Source organism: Anomaloglossus baeobatrachus, chromosome 2, assembly GCF_048569485.1.
Source record: "Anomaloglossus baeobatrachus isolate aAnoBae1 chromosome 2, aAnoBae1.hap1, whole genome shotgun sequence".
In the NCBI taxonomy this organism is placed as follows: Eukaryota; Metazoa; Chordata; class Amphibia; order Anura; family Aromobatidae; genus Anomaloglossus; species Anomaloglossus baeobatrachus.
In genome coordinates, this window is record NC_134354.1 from 792,296,304 (window position 1) to 792,315,596 (window position 19,293).

Consider the following 19,293-nt stretch of genomic DNA (forward strand, 5'->3'; position numbering starts at 1 on the left):
ATGTAGTATATTACAGGTGTAGTATATAGGGATGTAGTATATTACCGGTGTAGTATATTACAGGTGTACTATATAGGGATGTAGTATATTACAGGTGTAGTATATAGGGATGTAGTATATTACAGGTGTAGTATATAGGGATGTAGTATATTACAGGTGTAGTATATAGGGATGTAGTATATTACAGGTGTAGTATATAGGGATGTAGTATATTACAGGTGTAGTATATAGGGATGTAGTATATTACCGGTGTAGTATATAGGGATGTAGTATATTACAGGTGTAGTATATAGGGATGTAGTATATTACAGGTGTAGTATATCACAGATGTAGTATATTACAGGTGTAGTATATAGGGATGTAGTATATTACAGGTGTAGTATATAGGGATGTAGTATATTACCGGTGTAGTATATAGGGATGTAGTATATTACAGGTGTAGTATATAGGGATGTAGTATATTACCGGTGTAGTATATAGGGATGTAGTATATTACAGGTGTAGTATATAGGGATGTAGTATATTACCGGTGTAGTATATCACAGATGTAGTATATTACAGGTGTAGTATATAGGGATGTAGTATATTACAGGTGTAGTATATAGGGATGTAGTATATTACAGGTGTAGTATATAGGGATGTAGTATATTACAGGTGTAGTATATAGGGATGTAGTATATTACCGGTGTAGTATATCACAGATGTAGTATATTACAGGTGTAGTATATAGGGATGTAGTATATTACAGGTGTAGTATATAGGGATGTAGTATATTACCGGTGTAGTATATCACAGATGTAGTATATTACAGGTGTAGTATATAGGGATGTAGTATATTATAGGTGTAGTATATAGGGATGTAGTATATTACAGGTGTAGTATATAGGGATGTAGTATATTACCGGTGTAGTATATAGGGATGTAGTATATTACCGGTGTAGTATATAGGGATGTAGTATATTACCGGTGTAGTATATCACAGATGTAGTATATTACAGGTGTAGTATATTACAGGTGTAGTATATAGGGATGTAGTATATTACAGGTGTAGTATATAGGGATGTAGTATATTACCGGTGTAGTATATCACAGATGTAGTATATTACAGGTGTAGTATATAGGGATGTAGTATATTACAGGTGTAGTATATAGGGATGTAGTATATTACAGGTGTAGTATATCACAGATGTAGTATATTACAGGTGTAGTATATAGGGATGTAGTATATTACAGGTGTAGTATATAGGGATGTAGTATATTACAGGTGTAGTATATAGGGATGTAGTATATTACAGGTGTAGTATATAGGGATGTAGTATATTACAGGTGTAGTATATTACAGGTGTAGTATATAGGGATGTAGTATATTACCGGTGTAGTATATAGGGATGTAGTATATTACCGGTGTAGTATATCACAGATGTAGTATATTACAGGTGTAGTATATTACAGGTGTAGTATATAGGGATGTAGTATATTACAGGTGTAGTATATAGGGATGTAGTATATTACCGGTGTAGTATATCACAGATGTAGTATATTACAGGTGTAGTATATAGGGATGTAGTATATTACAGGTGTAGTATATAGGGATGTAGTATATTACAGGTGTAGTATATAGGGATGTAGTATATTACAGGTGTAGTATATTACAGGTGTAGTATATAGGGATGTAGTATATTACCGGTGTAGTATATAGGGATGTAGTATATTACCGGTGTAGTATATCACAGATGTAGTATATTACAGGTGTAGTATATTACAGGTGTAGTATATAGGGATGTAGTATATTACAGGTGTAGTATATAGGGATGTAGTATATTACCGGTGTAGTATATCACAGATGTAGTATATTACAGGTGTAGTATATAGGGATGTAGTATATTACAGGTGTAGTATATAGGGATGTAGTATATTACAGGTGTAGTATATCACAGATGTAGTATATTACAGGTGTAGTATATAGGGATGTAGTATATTACAGGTGTAGTATATAGGGATGTAGTATATTACAGGTGTAGTATATAGGGATGTAGTATATTACAGGTGTAGTATATAGGGATGTAGTATATTACAGGTGTAGTATATAGGGATGTAGTATATTACAGGTGTAGTATATAGGGATGTAGTATATTACAGGTGCAGTATATAATGATGTAATTTATTACAGGTGTAGTATATAGTGGTGTAGTTTATTAAAGGTGTAGTATATAGGGGTGTAGTATATGGGGGTATAGTGTTGTAGTTTTACAGATGTAGTATATGGGGGTGTAGTGATGTAGTTTATTACTAGTGTAGTATATGGGGGTGTAGTGATGTAGTATATTACAGGCGCAGTATATGGGGATTTAGTGATATATATAGTATATCAGTGGAACGACTGACCGTCGGGCAGCAGGAACACAGCTTGTAACGTTTTTTGAGCAGCACAATCCGTAGGATTTCGCTGCGCATGCTCTCTCTGCCTCCCTGCACACATAACCAGGGTACACATCTGGTTACTAAGCAATGCGCTTTGCTTAGTTACCCGATATTTACCCTAGCTACATGTGCAGGGAGGCCGACACTTCCCCGCTCGGCTCCGCCCCCTCTTGCACTCGGCATGTACACACGCACACAGACACACACTTACTCACCTGACGTCCTCAGCGCCATGGCCCTGCTCGGCTCCACCCACCCCGCCCCCCGCACATATTCTCGGCAGCCGAACGATCAGCTGATCACCAGGCTGCTGTGAGCGAACAGCTGATCACCCGGCGGCCAGGAAATCATCTGTTCGCTCTCAAAAGCCAGCCGGCTATTGTGAACGATCAGCTGATCACTCTCTCTTTTACAACGGAGTCCGACAATGAATTCTATTCTTGTCATCCGTTGTACAACGCATCAGTCACAAGCGTCACGCAACGCATGTGACTGATGCAAAACAACGGAAATATGAACTTAGCCGGCTGTATCTACAGTAGCCTCCGCTCTCGCCCTCTCAGAGCAGTCACCCGGTTAGTGACTTACAGAAGCCTGTCTACTTTTTGCACACAGTCCCTCACAAAGCGGCCCCTCACACAGCGGCCCCTCACACAGCGGCCCCTCACACAGCGGCCCCTCACACAGGGGCCCCTCACACAGGGGCCCCTCACACAGCGGCCCCTCACACAGGGGCCCCTCACACAGCGGCCCCTCACACAGCGGCCCCTCACACAGCGGCCCCTCACACAGCGGCCCCTCACACAGCGGCCCCTCACACAGGGGCCCCTCACACAGGGGCCCCTCACACAGCGGCCCCTCACACAGGGGCCCCTCACACAGCGGCCCCTCACACAGCGGCCCCTCACACAGCGGCCCCTCACACAGCAGCCCCTCACACAGCGGCCCCTCACACAGCGGCCCCTCACACAGCGGCCCCTCACACAGGGGCCCCTCACACAGCAGCCCCTCACACAGCGGCGCCTCACACAGGGGCGCTCGCACAGCAGCCCCTCACACAGCGGCCCCTCACACAGCGGCCCCTCACACAGCGGCGCCTCACACAGCGGCGCCTCACAAAGCAGCCCCTCACACAGGGGCGCTCGCACAGCAGCCCCTCACAAAGCAGCCCCTCGCCTCGTACTTTCATACGTTTCGCTCTTACTTGGCAGATATTGTTGGAAGTTAACCCTCCATTTGATGTTATCAGTGACCGGCCATGTGATTACCTCCCTCAGATGGACGACTCTAGGATTACTCAAAGCATAAACAGGCACAGTTGCCTCTCAGGTTCTCTGTAAAGCTGGGTGCCGCCATCTTTCTGTAACCGGCTGCTCTGATGATATACGTGTCTACATAATGGTATATTATACGAGCTGTCAGTACAAGGCTTCTACCACAAATCCTCCATCTCCTGTGTCCCTGAGCTCAGGAGCAGCAGTCACCATGTGTAATACTGGGAGACTCCCACCAACAAGATGGCCGCTCCCACTGCAGGGACAGGAAGTTTACAAATCCCTCCCTTTCCTCCTAATTTTCTTGCCTCACATGCAGTGTGGGGGGAATAACAACATGTATCATATATTGGGAGGAGAAGAGGCACAAAGGATGCTGAGCGCTGTCATATACAGAGGACAGGAAATGCTGCTGCAGGACTGAGGGGAATGGAGGAGACACGTCTCATCACAAAACCAGAAAACCTCCCAGAAAACCTCCCCCGGAGCCCGGAGAAGACGGTAAATGTATATCTGTGTTTCCTCGTCCTCCTGTCCGGAGAGGACGGGAAGAAGTGACCCATCCTCTAGAGCAGGGTGCACAACCTGCGGCTGCCACTGCTATTGTGTGCGGCCCTCCGCCATCTGGCCATAGACATGGCTTCTGACATTAATATTCCATGTCAGAGGGAAGGTTTGCAATTTAGAGCAAGGAAAGATAAACCCATATGGTTCATGGTGTGCCCATATCCAAGCCCCCCAAATATTATCAGAATGGGGGTCTCCTGAACCCTTTGTAGCACTCCGGAAAGGAGTAGAAGTAGAACTCGCCATCACCGAGTCTCCGCACCTCGAGCCTCCGCACCTCGAGCCTCCGCACCTCGAGCCTCCGCACCTCGAGCCTCCGCACCTCGAGCCTCCGCACCTCGAGTCTCCGCGGCTCGAGTCTCCGCAGCTGCTCCCGGTGTCCAGTATTGGCTACGGCACTGATGGCACATCACAATCGGTAAGCTCAGCAACTCTGACCGGGGGTTCTTTCTATTCAGGCAGAAACGCTAAGCTCCTTTATTCGCTCCAGCGCCGTGAATGTGACATCAGCACCGTACCAAATACTGGACACCAGCAGCAGCGGCAAAGACTCATCGGTGAATCTGAAGAGGGTGAGTAAAAAATGTCTTTTTTTTTGTTTTAATAATAAATTGTGCTCTTATGCAAAGTTTTTCTGAGTACAACCCCTTTAAAGGGAACCGATCACCTAAGAAATGCTATTTATGATGCCTCTCATTATATCCCACACACAGTACATTCCCCCCACACAGTATGATGTCCCCACAGTACATCCCCCCCCCCCCCACACACAGTATGATGTCCTCACAGTACATTCCTCCCCCACAGTATGATGTCCCCACAGTACATTCCTCCCCCACAGTATGATGTCCTCACAGTACATTCCCAGCACACAGTATGATGTCCCCACAGTACATTCCCCCCACACAGTATGATGTCCCCACAGTACATTCCTCCCCCACAGTATGATGTCCCCACAGTACATTCCTCCCCCACAGTATGATGTCCTCACAGTACATTCCTCCCCCACAGTATGATGTCCCCACAGTACATTCCTCCCCCACAGTATGATGTCCCCACAGTACATTCCCAGCACACAGTATGATGTCCCCACAGTACATTCCTCCCCCACAGTATGATGTCCCCACAGTACATTCCTCCCCCACAGTATGATGTCCCCACAGTACATTCCTCCCCCACAGTATGATGTCCCCACAGTACATTCCCAGCACACAGTATGATGTCCTCACAGTACATTCCTCCCCCACAGTATGATGTCCCCACAGTACATTCCCAGCACACAGTATGATCTCTCCACAGTACATTCCTCCCCCACAGTATGATGTCCCCACAGTACATTCCCAGCACACAGTATGATCTCTCCACAGTACATTCCTCCCCCACAGTATGATGTCCCCACAGTACATTCCCAGCACACAGTATGATGTCCCCACAGTACATTCCTCCCCCACAGTATGATGTCCCCACAGTACATTCCCAGCACACAGTATGATGTCCTCACAGTACTATCCCCCCACACACAGTATGATGTCCCCACAGTACATTCCTCCTCCACAGTATGATGTCCCCACAGTACATTCCCAGCACACAGTATGATGTCCTCACAGTACATTCCTCCCCCACAGTATGATGTCCTCACAGTACTATCCCCCCCACAGTATGATGTCCTCACAGTACATTCCTCCCCCACAGTATGATGTCCCCACAGTACATTCCTCCCCCACAGTATGATGTCCCCACAGTACATTCCCAGCACACAGTATGATGTCCTCACAGTACATTCCTCCCCCACAGTATGATGTCCTCACAGTACATTCCTCCCCCACAGTATGATGTCCCCACAGTACATTCCTCCCCCACAGTATGATGTCCCCACAGTACATTCCTCCCCCACAGTATGATGTCCTCACAGTACATTCCTCCCCCACAGTATGATGTCCCCACAGTACATTCCTCCCCCACAGTATGATGTCCCCACAGTACATTCCCAGCACACAGTATGATGTCCCCACAGTACATTCCTCCCCCACAGTATGATGTCCCCACAGTACATTCCTCCCCCACAGTATGATGTCCCCACAGTACATTCCTCCCCCACAGTATGATGTCCCCACAGTACATTCCCAGCACACAGTATGATGTCCTCACAGTACATTCCTCCCCCACAGTATGATGTCCCCACAGTACATTCCCAGCACACAGTATGATCTCTCCACAGTACATTCCTCCCCCACAGTATGATGTCCCCACAGTACATTCCCAGCACACAGTATGATGTCCCCACAGTACATTCCCCCCCACACACAGTATGATAGTGCCAGTATAGCACTGTATGTATAGAATCAGCCTGATAGCGCCAGTATAGCACTGTATGTATAGAATCAGCCTGATAGTGCCAGTATAGCACTGTATGTATAGAATCAGCCTGATAGTGACAGTATAGCCCTGTATGTATAGAATCAGCCTGATAGTGACAGTATAGCCCTGTATGTATAGAATCAGCCTGATAGCGACAGTATAGCACTGTATGTATAGAATCAGCCTGATAGCGCCAGTATAGCACTGTATGTATAGAATCAGCCTGATAGTGACAGTATAGCACTGTGTGTATAGAATCAGCCTGATAGCGCCAGTATAGCACTGTATGTATAGAATCAGCCTGATAGTGCCAGTATAGCACTGTATGTATAGACTCAGCCTGATAGTGCCAGTATAGCACTGTATGTATAGACTCAGCCTGATAGTGCCAGTATAGCACTGTATGTATAGACTCAGCCTGATAGTGCCAGTATAGCACTGTATGTATAGAATCAGCCTGATAGCGCCAGTATAACACTGTATGTATAGAATCAGCCTGATAGCGCCAGTATAGCACTGTATGTATAGAATCAGCCTGATAGCGCCAGTATAGCACTGTATGTATAGAATCAGCCTGATAGTGCCAGTATAGCACTGTGTGTATAGACTCAGCATGATAGTGCCAGTATAGCACTGTGTGTATAGAATCAGCCTGATAGTGACAGTATAGCACTGTATGTATAGAATCAGCCTGATAGTGACAGTATAGCACTGTATGTATAGAATCAGCCTGATAGTGCCAGTATAGCACTGTGTGTATAGAATCAGCCTGATAGTGCCAGTATAGCACTGTATGTATAGAATCAGCCTGATAGTGCCAGTATAGCCCTGTATGTATAGAATCAGCCTGATAGTGACAGTATAGCACTGTATGTATAGAATCAGCCTGATAGCGCCAGTATAGCACTGTATGTATAGAATCAGCCTGATAGTGACAGTATAGCACTGTGTGTATAGAATCAGCCTGATAGCGCCAGTATAGCACTGTATGTATAGAATCAGCCTGATAGTGCCAGTATAGCACTGTATGTATAGACTCAGCCTGATAGTGCCAGTATAGCACTGTATGTATAGACTCAGCCTGATAGTGCCAGTATAGCACTGTATGTATAGAATCAGCCTGATAGTGCCAGTATAGCACTGTATGTATAGAATCAGCCTGATAGTGCCAGTATAACACTGTATGTATAGAATCAGCCTGATAGTACCAGTATAGCACTGTATGTATAGAATCAGCCTGATAGTACCAGTATAGCACTGTATGTATAGAATCAGCCTGATAGTGCCAGTATAGCACTGTATGTATAGAATCAGCCTGATAGTGCCAGTATAGCACTGTATGTATAGACTCAGCCTGATAGTGCCAGTATAGCACTGTATGTATAGAACCAGCCTGATAGTGCCAGTATAGCACTGTATGTATAGAACCAGCCTATCACCTCAGCTAAATAATCTAACTCTTCCCTGTTCCTTTATTCATCTGTGTCCACCTCTTGCACCAATAGAGTGTGGTAACTGCACTTAGATCCTGGCTGATGACCAGAGCAATGCAGCTTTATATGAAAACCCGGCTTTGTACCTGGACCATAAATGACAGGCACGTGTTGCCTATTGTGCCCCGCCATGTCCTTACAGACTGTAGCTTGCGAGCAGGAGTCACTCCTCCTGTGTTACTCTGTAATGTTTTATCTGTACATGTTCCCGCTAAATCGTAAGTTCTGCGGATTATGTTTACACTATAGAAATAAAATTATTAATAAGATATTTTTTGAAATAGAATTTTGCATCCAAAAATTCTTATTTTTCTTGTAATTTCTGCAGTACAGAAATCTCAGTTAAGTTTTCCTTAAAAGACTATGACGCTATTCATCGATGACTTCCCGAGGATGGAGCAGGACAGAGACCACATGGCTGCTCGGATATTAGACCTCACCCTGGAGATAATCTACTGGATCACTGGAGAGGTGAGAGCTTCACATCACATCACTCTGATCTCTAGGAATAAAGCAGGGAAATGACGGGGAAGGTGAAGGATCTTCAGAATAGATGTAGTGACCGGCGTCTCCCCATACACAGGATCACACAGTAGTGAAGACGTCGTCTGGGGAGTGTGTGACCCCCCGTGTGTCAGGAGGACGGAGCAGGACCCCAAGTGACATCACCGAGCCTCCACCTCATTCACTGATACATGAGCAGAAGATCCTGGAACTGACCCACAGGATCACTGAGCTGCTGAGCGGAGAGGTGAGCGCTGCCGGGAATGCTGGGACATTATATAATAACACCGGGGGAGGGGTCTGCTAATGGCGGCTCATTGTGTGTCAGGTTCCTATAAGGTGTCAGGACGTCACCGTCTATTTCTCCATGGAGGAGTGGGAGTATCTAGAAGGACACAAGGATCTGTACAAGGACGTCATGATGGAGAATCTCCAGCCCCTCACATCTCCGGGTAAGAGGAGACCGTCCTGATTATAGAGGAGAGGCCGGGTCTGAGGTCACCTGGACCCCCCATCATCTTATCATCACATGTAGACGATGTATTCAGTCACTGTGTATATTTCCTATAGATGGGTCCAGTCCGAGAAATCCACCAGAGAGAAGTCCCAGTCCTCTCTATTCCCAGGATCCTCCAGAGGAAAAGCAGAATGTCCCCCTGGATCATCAGGTAGATGGGATGAAATTTCTGGAAATCTTCTGTGCCGCCCCCGTGCCAGCAGCCGCCGCTGCTCGAATCCAGACCTTCTGGGGGTGGCTCGAAGGTCTCCGGACCCGGGGGTCTCGCGGACACGCCAAATAAAAAGGGGACGTAGATGTACGGGCTAGGCTGTATTAAGTTCGTGACGCCACCCACGGTGTGTGGTGAGGTGGGACACCACCGCTGCTGTTGTGGGGCACCCGGGGGAGATGTAATGGCAGCTGGATGTTAACCCCTCCGTGGGTAGGGATGGTTGCCCCGGGGCCCAGTGTCTTTGTGCAGGGGGTAGCGATGGCGAGGCCCGGGCATGCAGGGGAATGTTTGGTTACTCACAGTAAATGACTCACACAAGTCTTTTGGTAAACAAAGGTGCTGGTGGCCGGCCGCCGTGGCTGGTTCATTCAGGTCCCCCACCCGAACTGGTGGTCGCTGTCTTTTTCCTCTGCACTTGCTTTGTGTAAGGTGGACTGCCTGGTCTGAAACTCAGGAGTCCGCTCCCGGCTGGATGTGGCCCAAGAAAGCCGTGCCTGCAGACGCTGGCTTGTGGGATCTATGGGCCCTGGCGGTGGCCTCCTATCCCTATTGGTGGGCTGTTGTCTTCTTTTAGGGACTTTGGGTGGGACAGGACCTATAATCCTGCCCTCAATCAATTAATTAGATAGGCCGCTTGTTTTGGTCCTGGCTTCAGGGTCCGAGTACCCCCTCTGTGCTACGGTTTCCGTGTCAGTTCCCCGTGTCGGTACCGGCGGGCTACAACCCTGTCCCGGTCCACCTCGGTTCTGCCGAGCCGTCTTCCCGTCTCCTGCTGATGGAGACAACCATCTGCCTCCTAGCCAAGGTACCAGGGCTCCGACCCTGGCACCGTTCAACTTGAACTTCCTCTACTGGAGCTACACTTAGCTCTAGCCCACACTCCTCTCCACTTGAACTACAAACTGAACGGTTTGTTTTCCCACCCTGGGCTGTCTAGACCCCTAGGTGGGCGTGACCCAACCGCCTGGTCCCGCCCACTGGTGTCTATCTTTTCCTAAGGGGGGTGACTAGGGTTTCAGGTCGGCTGCGTGTTACCTAGGTGAGGGAAGGTGTTATGCGGGGGCCTATGTGTGACTACCTGGTTTTGCCAGGGCGTCACACCTTTATAGAATACTATAGTGAAGCTTTATAGTGCTTGCTAGAAGCCGTGGAGTGTAGGCGTCATGTCCTTTTGGGTTTCGAACACATAGATAAATAGATTCATGTGATACATTTTGCAGGATACTAGTTCAGAACTGCCATGAAAATGCAAATAACTGCACAATGCCAATCAGCTGCTGCTAAGGCTTCTTTACTATAAAAGCTGAATAAGATCTGATATTACTGACCAGAGCGGTGTATTCCGAGATCACTTCATGCACAATAATAAGAGACATTTATGATGATGTGTAAAATATTTGGTTGAATAATAATGATCGTTTCTGATCGTCACATGTGGAAATCCTTCTTTTAGGTCCTATTAGTTCATGACTTCTGGATTTTGTTCGACCTGATATTAGATACATTTGGGTTGTCTTACATTTTTTTCTGCTGTCCTACAGGAAGGTCATGGGTATGAGACAAACGAATGTGAAAAACCCTTATCAGTGTTGGTGAATGGTAAGAACCTTTCATAAATCTTGTTTTGTTCTACTTTTATATATTGTAGTTGTATGTGTGACTTGCGTAGATGACGTATTGTTGTCTAGCTCTAGAGAATTGTTTTCTCTGAATTTGTGAAACCTCAGAACTTTGATGTGGGTCTCTTTTCACAAGTGAGATCTGGAGGGGGACAAAATATTGTTTTAGGTATCGCCATCATGAAGTCTCAAACTTGATATGGAGTGAGGAAAATAAGTATTTGATCCTCTGCCAATGTTACAAGTTTTCCCACCTACACAGACTGGAGAGATGTGTAATTTTTATTGCAGGTAACTTCACCTGTGACAGAATAAAAAAATATCCAGAAAATCCCAGTGTATGATTTATAATAATTAATTTGCATTTTATTGCATGAAATAAGTATTTTATCACCGACTGACCAGCAGGAATTCTGGTCTCACAGATCTGGTATTTTTCTCCTCTTCTGCACTCATTACCTGTATTAATTGCACCTGTGTGACCTCGTTACCTGTATAAAAGAACCCTGTCCTCACACTCAATCACACTCCAACCTCTCCACCATGGCCAACACCAAAGAGTTGTCTAAGGACACAAGGGGCAAATCGTAGAACTGCACAAGGCTGGGATGAGCTTAGAGTACAATAGGCAAGCAGCTTGGTGAGAAGGCAACAACTGTTGCCGCAATTATTAGAAAATGGAAGAAACACAAGTTGACTGTCAATCTTACTCTGTCTGGGGCTTCATGCAAGATCTCTCCTCATGGGGTAAGGATGATTCTGAGAAAGGTCAGGATTCAGCCCAGAACTACATAGGAGGACCTGGTCAATGACCTGAAGAGAGCTGGGACCACAGTGTCAAAGATTACCATTAGTAACACACTACACCGTCATGGATTAAAATCCTGCAGGGCATGCAAGGTCCCCCTGCTAACACCAGCAAATGTCCAGACCTGTTTGAAGTTCACCAATGACGATCTGGAGGATCCAGAGGAGGCATGGGAGAAGGTCATGTGGTCACATGAGACCAAAATAAAACTTTTTGGTATCAACTCCACTCGTCATGTTTGTAAGAAGAAGGATAAGTACAACCTTATGAACACCATCCCAATCATGAAGCATAGGGGTGGAAACATCATACTTTAGGGGTGCTTTTCTGCAAAAGGGACAGGACGATGGTACCGTATTGAAGGAAGGATGGATGGGGTCATATATTGCGAGATTTTGTCCAACAACCCCCTTCTCTCAGTAAAAACATTTGAATATGAGTCGTGGCTGGGTCTTCCAGCATCACGATGACCAGAAACACATAGCCAGGGTAACTAAGGAGTGGCTTCGTAAGAAACATTTCAAGGTCCTGGAGTGGCCTATCCAGTCTCCAGACTTGAACCCAATAGGAGATATTTGGGGGAGCTGAAATTCAATGTTGCCCATCGACAGCCCTGAAACCTGAAAGATCTGGAGAAGACCTGTATAGGGGAGAGACCTGAAAGATCTGGAGAAGATCTGTATGGAGGAGAGACCTGAAAGATCTGTATGGAGGAGAGACCTGAAAGATCTGGAGAAGATCTCTATGGAGGAGAGACCTGAAAGATCTGGAGAAGATCTGTATGGAGGAGTGATCTGAAAGATCTGGAGAAGATCTGTATGGAGGAGAGACCTGAAAGATCTGGAGAAGATCTGTATGGAGGAGTCGCTGAATCCTGGCTGCAGTGTGTATAAACCTGGTCAAGATCTACCGGAAACGTCTGACCTCTGTAACTGCAAACAAAGGCTTCTACCAAATATTAAGTTCTATTTTTCTATTGTATCAAACATTATTTCCTGCAATAAAATACAAATTAATTTTTTATAAATCCTACAATGGGATTCTCTGGATTTTTTATTCTGTCACAGGTGAAGTTACCGGCGATAAAAACTACAGATCTCTCCATTCTGTGTAGGGGGAAAACTGCAAAATCCGCAGAGGATCAAATACTTATTTTCATCACTGTATATACAGTTAGGTCCAGAAATCTTTGGACAGTGACACAATTTTGGCGAGTTGGGCTCTGCATGCCACCACATTGGATTTGAAATGAAACCTCTACAACAGAATTCAAGTGCAGATTGTAACGTTTAATTTGAAGGTTTGAACAAAAATATCTGATAGAAATTGTAGGAATTGTCACATTTCTTTACAAACACTCCACATTTTAGGAGGTCAAAAGTAATTGGACAAATAAACCAAACCCAAACAAAATATTTTTATTTTCAATATTTTGTTGCGAATCCTTTGGAGGCAATCACTGCCTTAAGTCTGGAACCCATGGACATCACCAAACGCTGGGTTTCCTCCTTCTTAATGCTTTGCCAGGCCTTTACAGCCGCAGCCTTCAGGTGTTGCTTGTTCGTGGGTCTTTCCGTCTTAAGTCTGGATTTGAGCAAGTGAAATGCATGCTCAATTGGGTTAAGATCTGGTGATTGACTTGGCCATTGCAGAATGTTCCACTTTTTTGCACTCATGAACTCCTGGGTAGCTTTGGCTGTATGCTTGGGGTCATTGTCCATCTGTACTATGAAGCGCTGTCCGATCAACTTTGCGGCATTTGGCTGAATCTGGGCTGAAAGTATATCCCGGTACACTTCAGAATTCATCCGGCTACTCTTGTCTGCTGTTATGTCATCAATAAACACAAGTGACCCAGTGCCATTGAAAGCCATGCATGCCCATGCCATCACGTTGCCTCCACCATGTTTTACAGAGGATGTGGTGTGCCTTGGATCATGTGCCGTTCCCTTTCTTCTCCACACTTTTTTCTTCCCATCATTCTGGTACAGGTTGATCTTTGTCTCATCTGTCCATAGAATACTTTTCCAGAACTGAGCTGGCTTCATGAGGTGTTTTTCAGCAAATGTAACTCTGGCCTGTCTATTTTTGGAATTGATGAATGGTTTGCATCTAGATGTGAACCCTTTGTATTTACTTTCATGGAGTCTTCTCTTTACTGTTGACTTAGAGACAGATACACCTACTTCACTGAGAGTGGTCTGGACTTCAGTTGATGTTGTGAACGGGTTCTTCTTCACCAAAGAAAGTATGCGGCGATCATCCACCACTGTTGTCATCCGTGGACGCCCAGGCCTTTTTGAGTTCCCAAGCTCACCAGTCAATTCCTTTTTTCTCAGAATGTACCCGACTGTTGATTTTGCTACTCCAAGCATGTCTGCTATCTCTCTGATGGATTTTTTTTCTTTTTTTTCAGCCTCAGGATGTTCTGCTTCACCTCAATTGAGAGTTCCTTAGACCGCATGTTGTCTGGTCACAGCAACAGCTTCCAAATGCAAAACCACACACCTGTAATCAACCCCAGACCTTTTAACCACTTCATTGATTACAGGTTAACGAGGGAGACGCCTTCAGAGTTAATTGCAGCCCTTAGAGTCCCTTGTCCAATTACTTTTGGTCCCTTGAAAAAGAGGAGGCTATGCATTACAGAGCTATGATTCCTAAACCCTTTCTCCGATTTGGATGTGAAAACTCTCATATTGCAGCTGGGAGTGTGCACTTTCAGCCCATATTATATATAGAATTGTATTTCTGAACATGTTTTTGTAAACAGCTAAAATAACAAAACTTGTGTCACTGTCCAAATATTTCTGGACCTAACTGTAGAAAAACACTTTATACTGCTAATTGAGGGCATCCTGTGTGTTCCTACACATAGGTATATAAAAACTGAAGCAGGACTCATGTGCAGATCTGTCACCATCCATCATGTGACGTGACTGTCAATATAAATCAATGACCGCTGTCTGAAGGCATACTGTATATGAAGGCTGTTCCTAATTTATTGGCATTTCACTTACAAACTTTAAAATATTAATTATTACTACTAAGATGTTTTTTCCTTTTTTTTTTTTTTTTTTTTTTTCTTCTTTCCCTATTCAGGTGATGACTGGATGAGAAGTTCCCATGAAAATCTCATTTCATCTCCCTATTATGAAGTCTATGATAATCAGTCACAGTTTGGGAAAAGTAGCACTGGACATGGACTCGACGCAATGTTGTCATTTTCTGAGCATGGAAAACATTTGAAAAAGAAATCTAATCTTCACAAAGTTGAAAGGCCGTATTCCTGTTCAGAATGTGGGAGGTGTTTTAAAAATAAATCAAATCTTGTTGTACATCAGAGAAGTCACACAGGGGAGAAGCCGTTTTCCTGTTCCGAATGTGGGAAATGTTTTACGCAGAAGTCAGATCTTGTTGTACATCAGAGAATCCACACAGGGGAGAAGCCGTTCTTGTGTTCAGAATGTGGGAAACGTTTTACCCAGAAATCAGATCTTGTTGGACATCAGAGAGTTCACACAGGGGTGAAGCCGTTTTCTTGCCCAAAATGTGGGAAATGTTTTGCTCACAGATCGAATATTATAGAACATTTAAAAATTCACACAGGGGAGAAGCCGTTTTTATGCTCAGAATGTGGAAAAGGTTTCATCTGCAAAGCAAAACTTTTTAAACATCAGAGAAGTCACACTGGGGAGAAGCCATTTTCTTGTCCTGAATGTATGAAAGGTTTTATGCAGAAGTCAAATCTTCTATACCATCTAAAAACTCACACAGGGGAGAAGCCGTTCTTATGTTCTGAATGTGGGGATTGCTTTATGTCTAAAAGTCAGCTTAAGAGACACCTGAAAAGACACACTGGGGAGAAATCATTTTCACATGTGACATGAGAAAAATGTTTTATATGTAAAGAAGCTTTTCAGATACATCAGAGGGTTCATGCAGGGAAGAAGCCATTTTAATGGCTTAAATGTTTTTTTAGCCAGAATTTGTGATTTTTAACAAATATTGAATAAATCACACGGGAGAAGCCATTTTTGTTCTCGGAATGTGGAAACCGTTTTAGTTGTAAATCACGTTTTATTAAACATCAGAAATCACACCTGGGAGACGGCTTCGTAATATTCACATTTTTGGAAATGTGGCAAGTGTCCAGATCCATTGTAAGATTTTCTGTCTCCGAAAGCCTTCTGTTGTGTTACTTTAAATACTCCTTAAATTTGTATCCCCCAATCCTCTATAAATATGTATTGGGTGTACTGTTGGTGCATTAAAATACAGAATGATTGCTGACGTCCATTGTTTACTGGATTGTTCCATTTCTCTTCTGAATCGCGTGGGTGCTCCTCTCCTTCGCGGGCTCACATGGAGTTTGTAGTGTGAGATGGGGCTATTTTCCATAGTGTAATTCTACGAGACCTCAGTAGAATTAAACAACTTGGATGCAAACGAAGTGGAGACTTTTAGGTTTAATTAAAGGGGTTGAACAAAAATATTCTGTGAAATGTTTAGGAACTGCAACTATTTTTCTACAAAACCTCATTTCAGGGGCTCAAGAATATTGGACAAATTTACTTTCCCATAAATAAATGTTGTTCATTTTTAATTTTACATAGAGAATCCTTTGCAGTCAACGATGGCCTGAAATCTTTTGGCCTTGGACGTCTCCATCGCTGGTCTCCTTGTTGTGAATGTCAGTTATGCTTTGGCTGCTGGGAGGCTCCCTCTTGTGGCCAGGAATAGTTTGGACATAGAACAGGTGTGTTGAGCTATGGGCGTTACCATTGCTAACTCTCTGCTTATTTAAATCCTGGTCTACTAGTAGGCTATGCCGGATGTCAGTTGTTCTTTGTTCACCAGCCTGCTTCATTCTGCTCCACACCACATCTACCCCAAATAAGTGCTTTGCTCTTTATTTGTTGTTTGGTTCCTTTACTCTTATCTGAGTTTGCCATTTTCTGTGGTTGTTTTCAGTTTAGTTGCATGCAGGGATTTTCCCTCTCAGTTGCTTAGCTGGGAAACTCCCTGCAGTTATGTTTGGAGTATAGCTCCTTTAAGTCCATGTGTTTGTGGCTTTTTGAATTTGTAATGATTCTTGTTTTCTGTTCATTGGTATGACAAGAGCGCCTGGTATAGGACGGAGTGCAGATCGTGCGATCTGAGGGCCTTTTTGTACGATCAGGAATTTGGAATTTTGCAGGGTTTTTCTCTGGCCACCATCAGCCCCTTTCCTGTCCTTTGCATTTTAGTCAGTAGGGCCTCACCTTTTGCTAATCCTATCATCTATCTGTGTATTGTGTTTTTCCTATATCACCGCAGTCTTTGAATGTGGGGGGCTTGCTATTCTTTCTCTATTTTCTGAGGCAGAGAGTTATTCATCTTTCCTTCCTTTAGGATAGCTAGTTCTCCGGCTAGGTTCGCGGTGCACAGGATGTTGGTTCACCCCTTGGCTACTTCTAGTGTTGATGGTTAGTAAGGGGATGGCGGCCAGATTAGTTGCCAATGCTCTTGTCACCTTTTACCAACGATTTATGGTGGTCTTCCATGGTTCCGGATCATAACATCTCCAGTGTGAGGCTTCTGGCCATGGACATCTCCATCGCTGGTCTCCTCCGGTGTTAGGCTTCTGGCCATGGACGTCTCCATCACTGGTCTCCTACAGTGTGAGGCTTCTGGCCATGGACATCTCCATCGCTGGTCTCCAGTGTGAGGCTTTCATCCATGGACGTCTCCATCACTGGCCTTCTCCAGTGTGAGGTTTCTGGCCGTGGACATCTCCATCGCTGGTCTCCTCCAGTGTGAGGCTTCTGGCCGTGGACGTCTCCATCGCTGTTCTCCTCCAGTGTGAGGCTTCTGGCCATGGACTTTTCCATAGCTAGTCTCCTCCTCTATGAGGCTTTGAAACCTTTACTGCAGTATCTTCAGTTGTTTCTTGTTTGTGGCTGTTTCTGCCATAAATTTTATGTTAATCCTGTGAAATGTGGCTCGATGGGGCTGAGATCTGGTGAGGACTCGACCATTGCAGAATATTCCTCTTCTTTGCTTTCGCAGTATATTTTTGGTCATTGTCCATCTGTCTGTGAAGTGGTCGTCCAATCATTGCTGCATTTGGATGAATCTGAGCAGAAACTCTGTCCCTCTGCACTTCAGAATTCATCCAGCTGCTTCTGTCTTCAGTCACATCATCAATAACCACTAGTGTCCCAGGGCCATTGTTATCCCTGCATGTCCGGCCATCACACCACCTCCACCATGTGTTACAGAGGACGTTCTGGGCTCTGGATCAGGAGCCGCTCCAAGCCTTCTCCAGACTTTCTGCTTCCATCATTCTGAATCAGAATGATCTTTGTCTCATCCGTCCATACAATGCTTTTCCAAACCAGGGCGGCTTCTGTAGATGTTTTTTGACTAAGTCTAATCTGCCTTTCTATTTTTAAGGCTGATTAATGGTTTGCACCTCATGGTGTCTCCTCTGTATTTGCTCCTTGTGGTGACTCCTCTGTATTTGCTCTTTGTGGTGACTCCTCTGTATTTGCTCCTTGTGGTGACCCCTCTGTATTTGCACCTTGTGGTGACTCCTCTGTATTTACTCCTTGTGGTGACTCCTCTGTATTTGCTCCTTGTGGTGACCCCTCTGTATTTGATCCTTGTGGTGACCCCTCTGTATTTGCACCTTGTGGTGACCACTCTGTATTTGATCCTTGTGGTGACCCCTCTGTATTTGATCCTTGTGGTGACCCCTCTGTATTTGATCCTTGTGGTGACCCCTCTGTATTTGCTCCTTGTGGTGACTCCTCTGTATTTGCTCCTTGTGGTGACTCCTCTGTATTTGATCCTTGTGGTGACCCCTCTGTATTTGATCCTTGTGGTGACTCCTCTGTATTTGCTCCTTATGGTGACTCCTCTGTATTTGCTCCTTGTGGTGACCCCTCTGTATTTGCTCCTTGTGGTGACTCCTCTGTATTTGCTCCTTGTGGTGACTCCTCTGTATTTGCTCCTTGTGGTGACTCCTCTGTATTTGCTCCTTGTGGTGACTCCTCTGTATTTGCACCTTGTGGTGACTCCTCTGTATTTGATCCTTGTGGTGACCCCTCTGTATTTGCCCCTTGTGGTGACCCCTCTGTATTTGCTCCTTGTGGTGACCCCTCTGTATTTGCTCCTTGTGGTGACCCCTCTGTATTTGCTCCTTGTGGTGACTCCTCTGTATTTGCTCCTTGTGGTGACTCCTCTGTATTTGTTCCTTGTGGTGACTCCTCTGTATTTGCTTCTTGTGGTGACTCCTCTGTATTTGCTCCTTGTGGTGACCCCTCTGTATTTGCACCTTGTGGTGACTCCTCTGTATTTGCACCTTGTGGTGACTCCTCTGTATTTGCTCCTTGTGGTGACCCCTCTGTATTTGATCCTTGTGGTGACCCCTCTGTATTTGATCCTTGTGGTGACCCCTCTGTATTTGATCCTTGTGGTGACCCCTCTGTATTTGCTCCTTGTGGTGACTCCTCTGTATTTGCTCCTTGTGGT

At 45.1% G+C, this 19,293-nt stretch overlaps 1 protein-coding gene across 1 annotated transcript in view; it reads left to right on the plus strand.

Annotated features, from left to right (window-relative positions):
- LOC142290090 (uncharacterized) overlaps positions 1–16,068 on the plus strand; it is a 102,233-nt gene extending 86,165 nt beyond the window's left edge. The window contains exons 14-20 of the mRNA XM_075334025.1: positions 4,753–4,834; positions 8,474–8,584; positions 8,697–8,864; positions 8,946–9,069; positions 9,188–9,285; positions 10,890–10,947; positions 14,878–16,068. Of these exons, the coding sequence (XP_075190140.1) occupies positions 4,753–4,834; positions 8,474–8,584; positions 8,697–8,864; positions 8,946–9,069; positions 9,188–9,285; positions 10,890–10,947; positions 14,878–15,665 (1,429 nt within the window). The 3' untranslated portion in view covers positions 15,666–16,068. The remainder of the gene's footprint in view (positions 1–4,752; positions 4,835–8,473; positions 8,585–8,696; positions 8,865–8,945; positions 9,070–9,187; positions 9,286–10,889; positions 10,948–14,877) is intronic.
- The last annotated feature ends 3,225 nt before the right edge of the window (positions 16,069–19,293 follow it).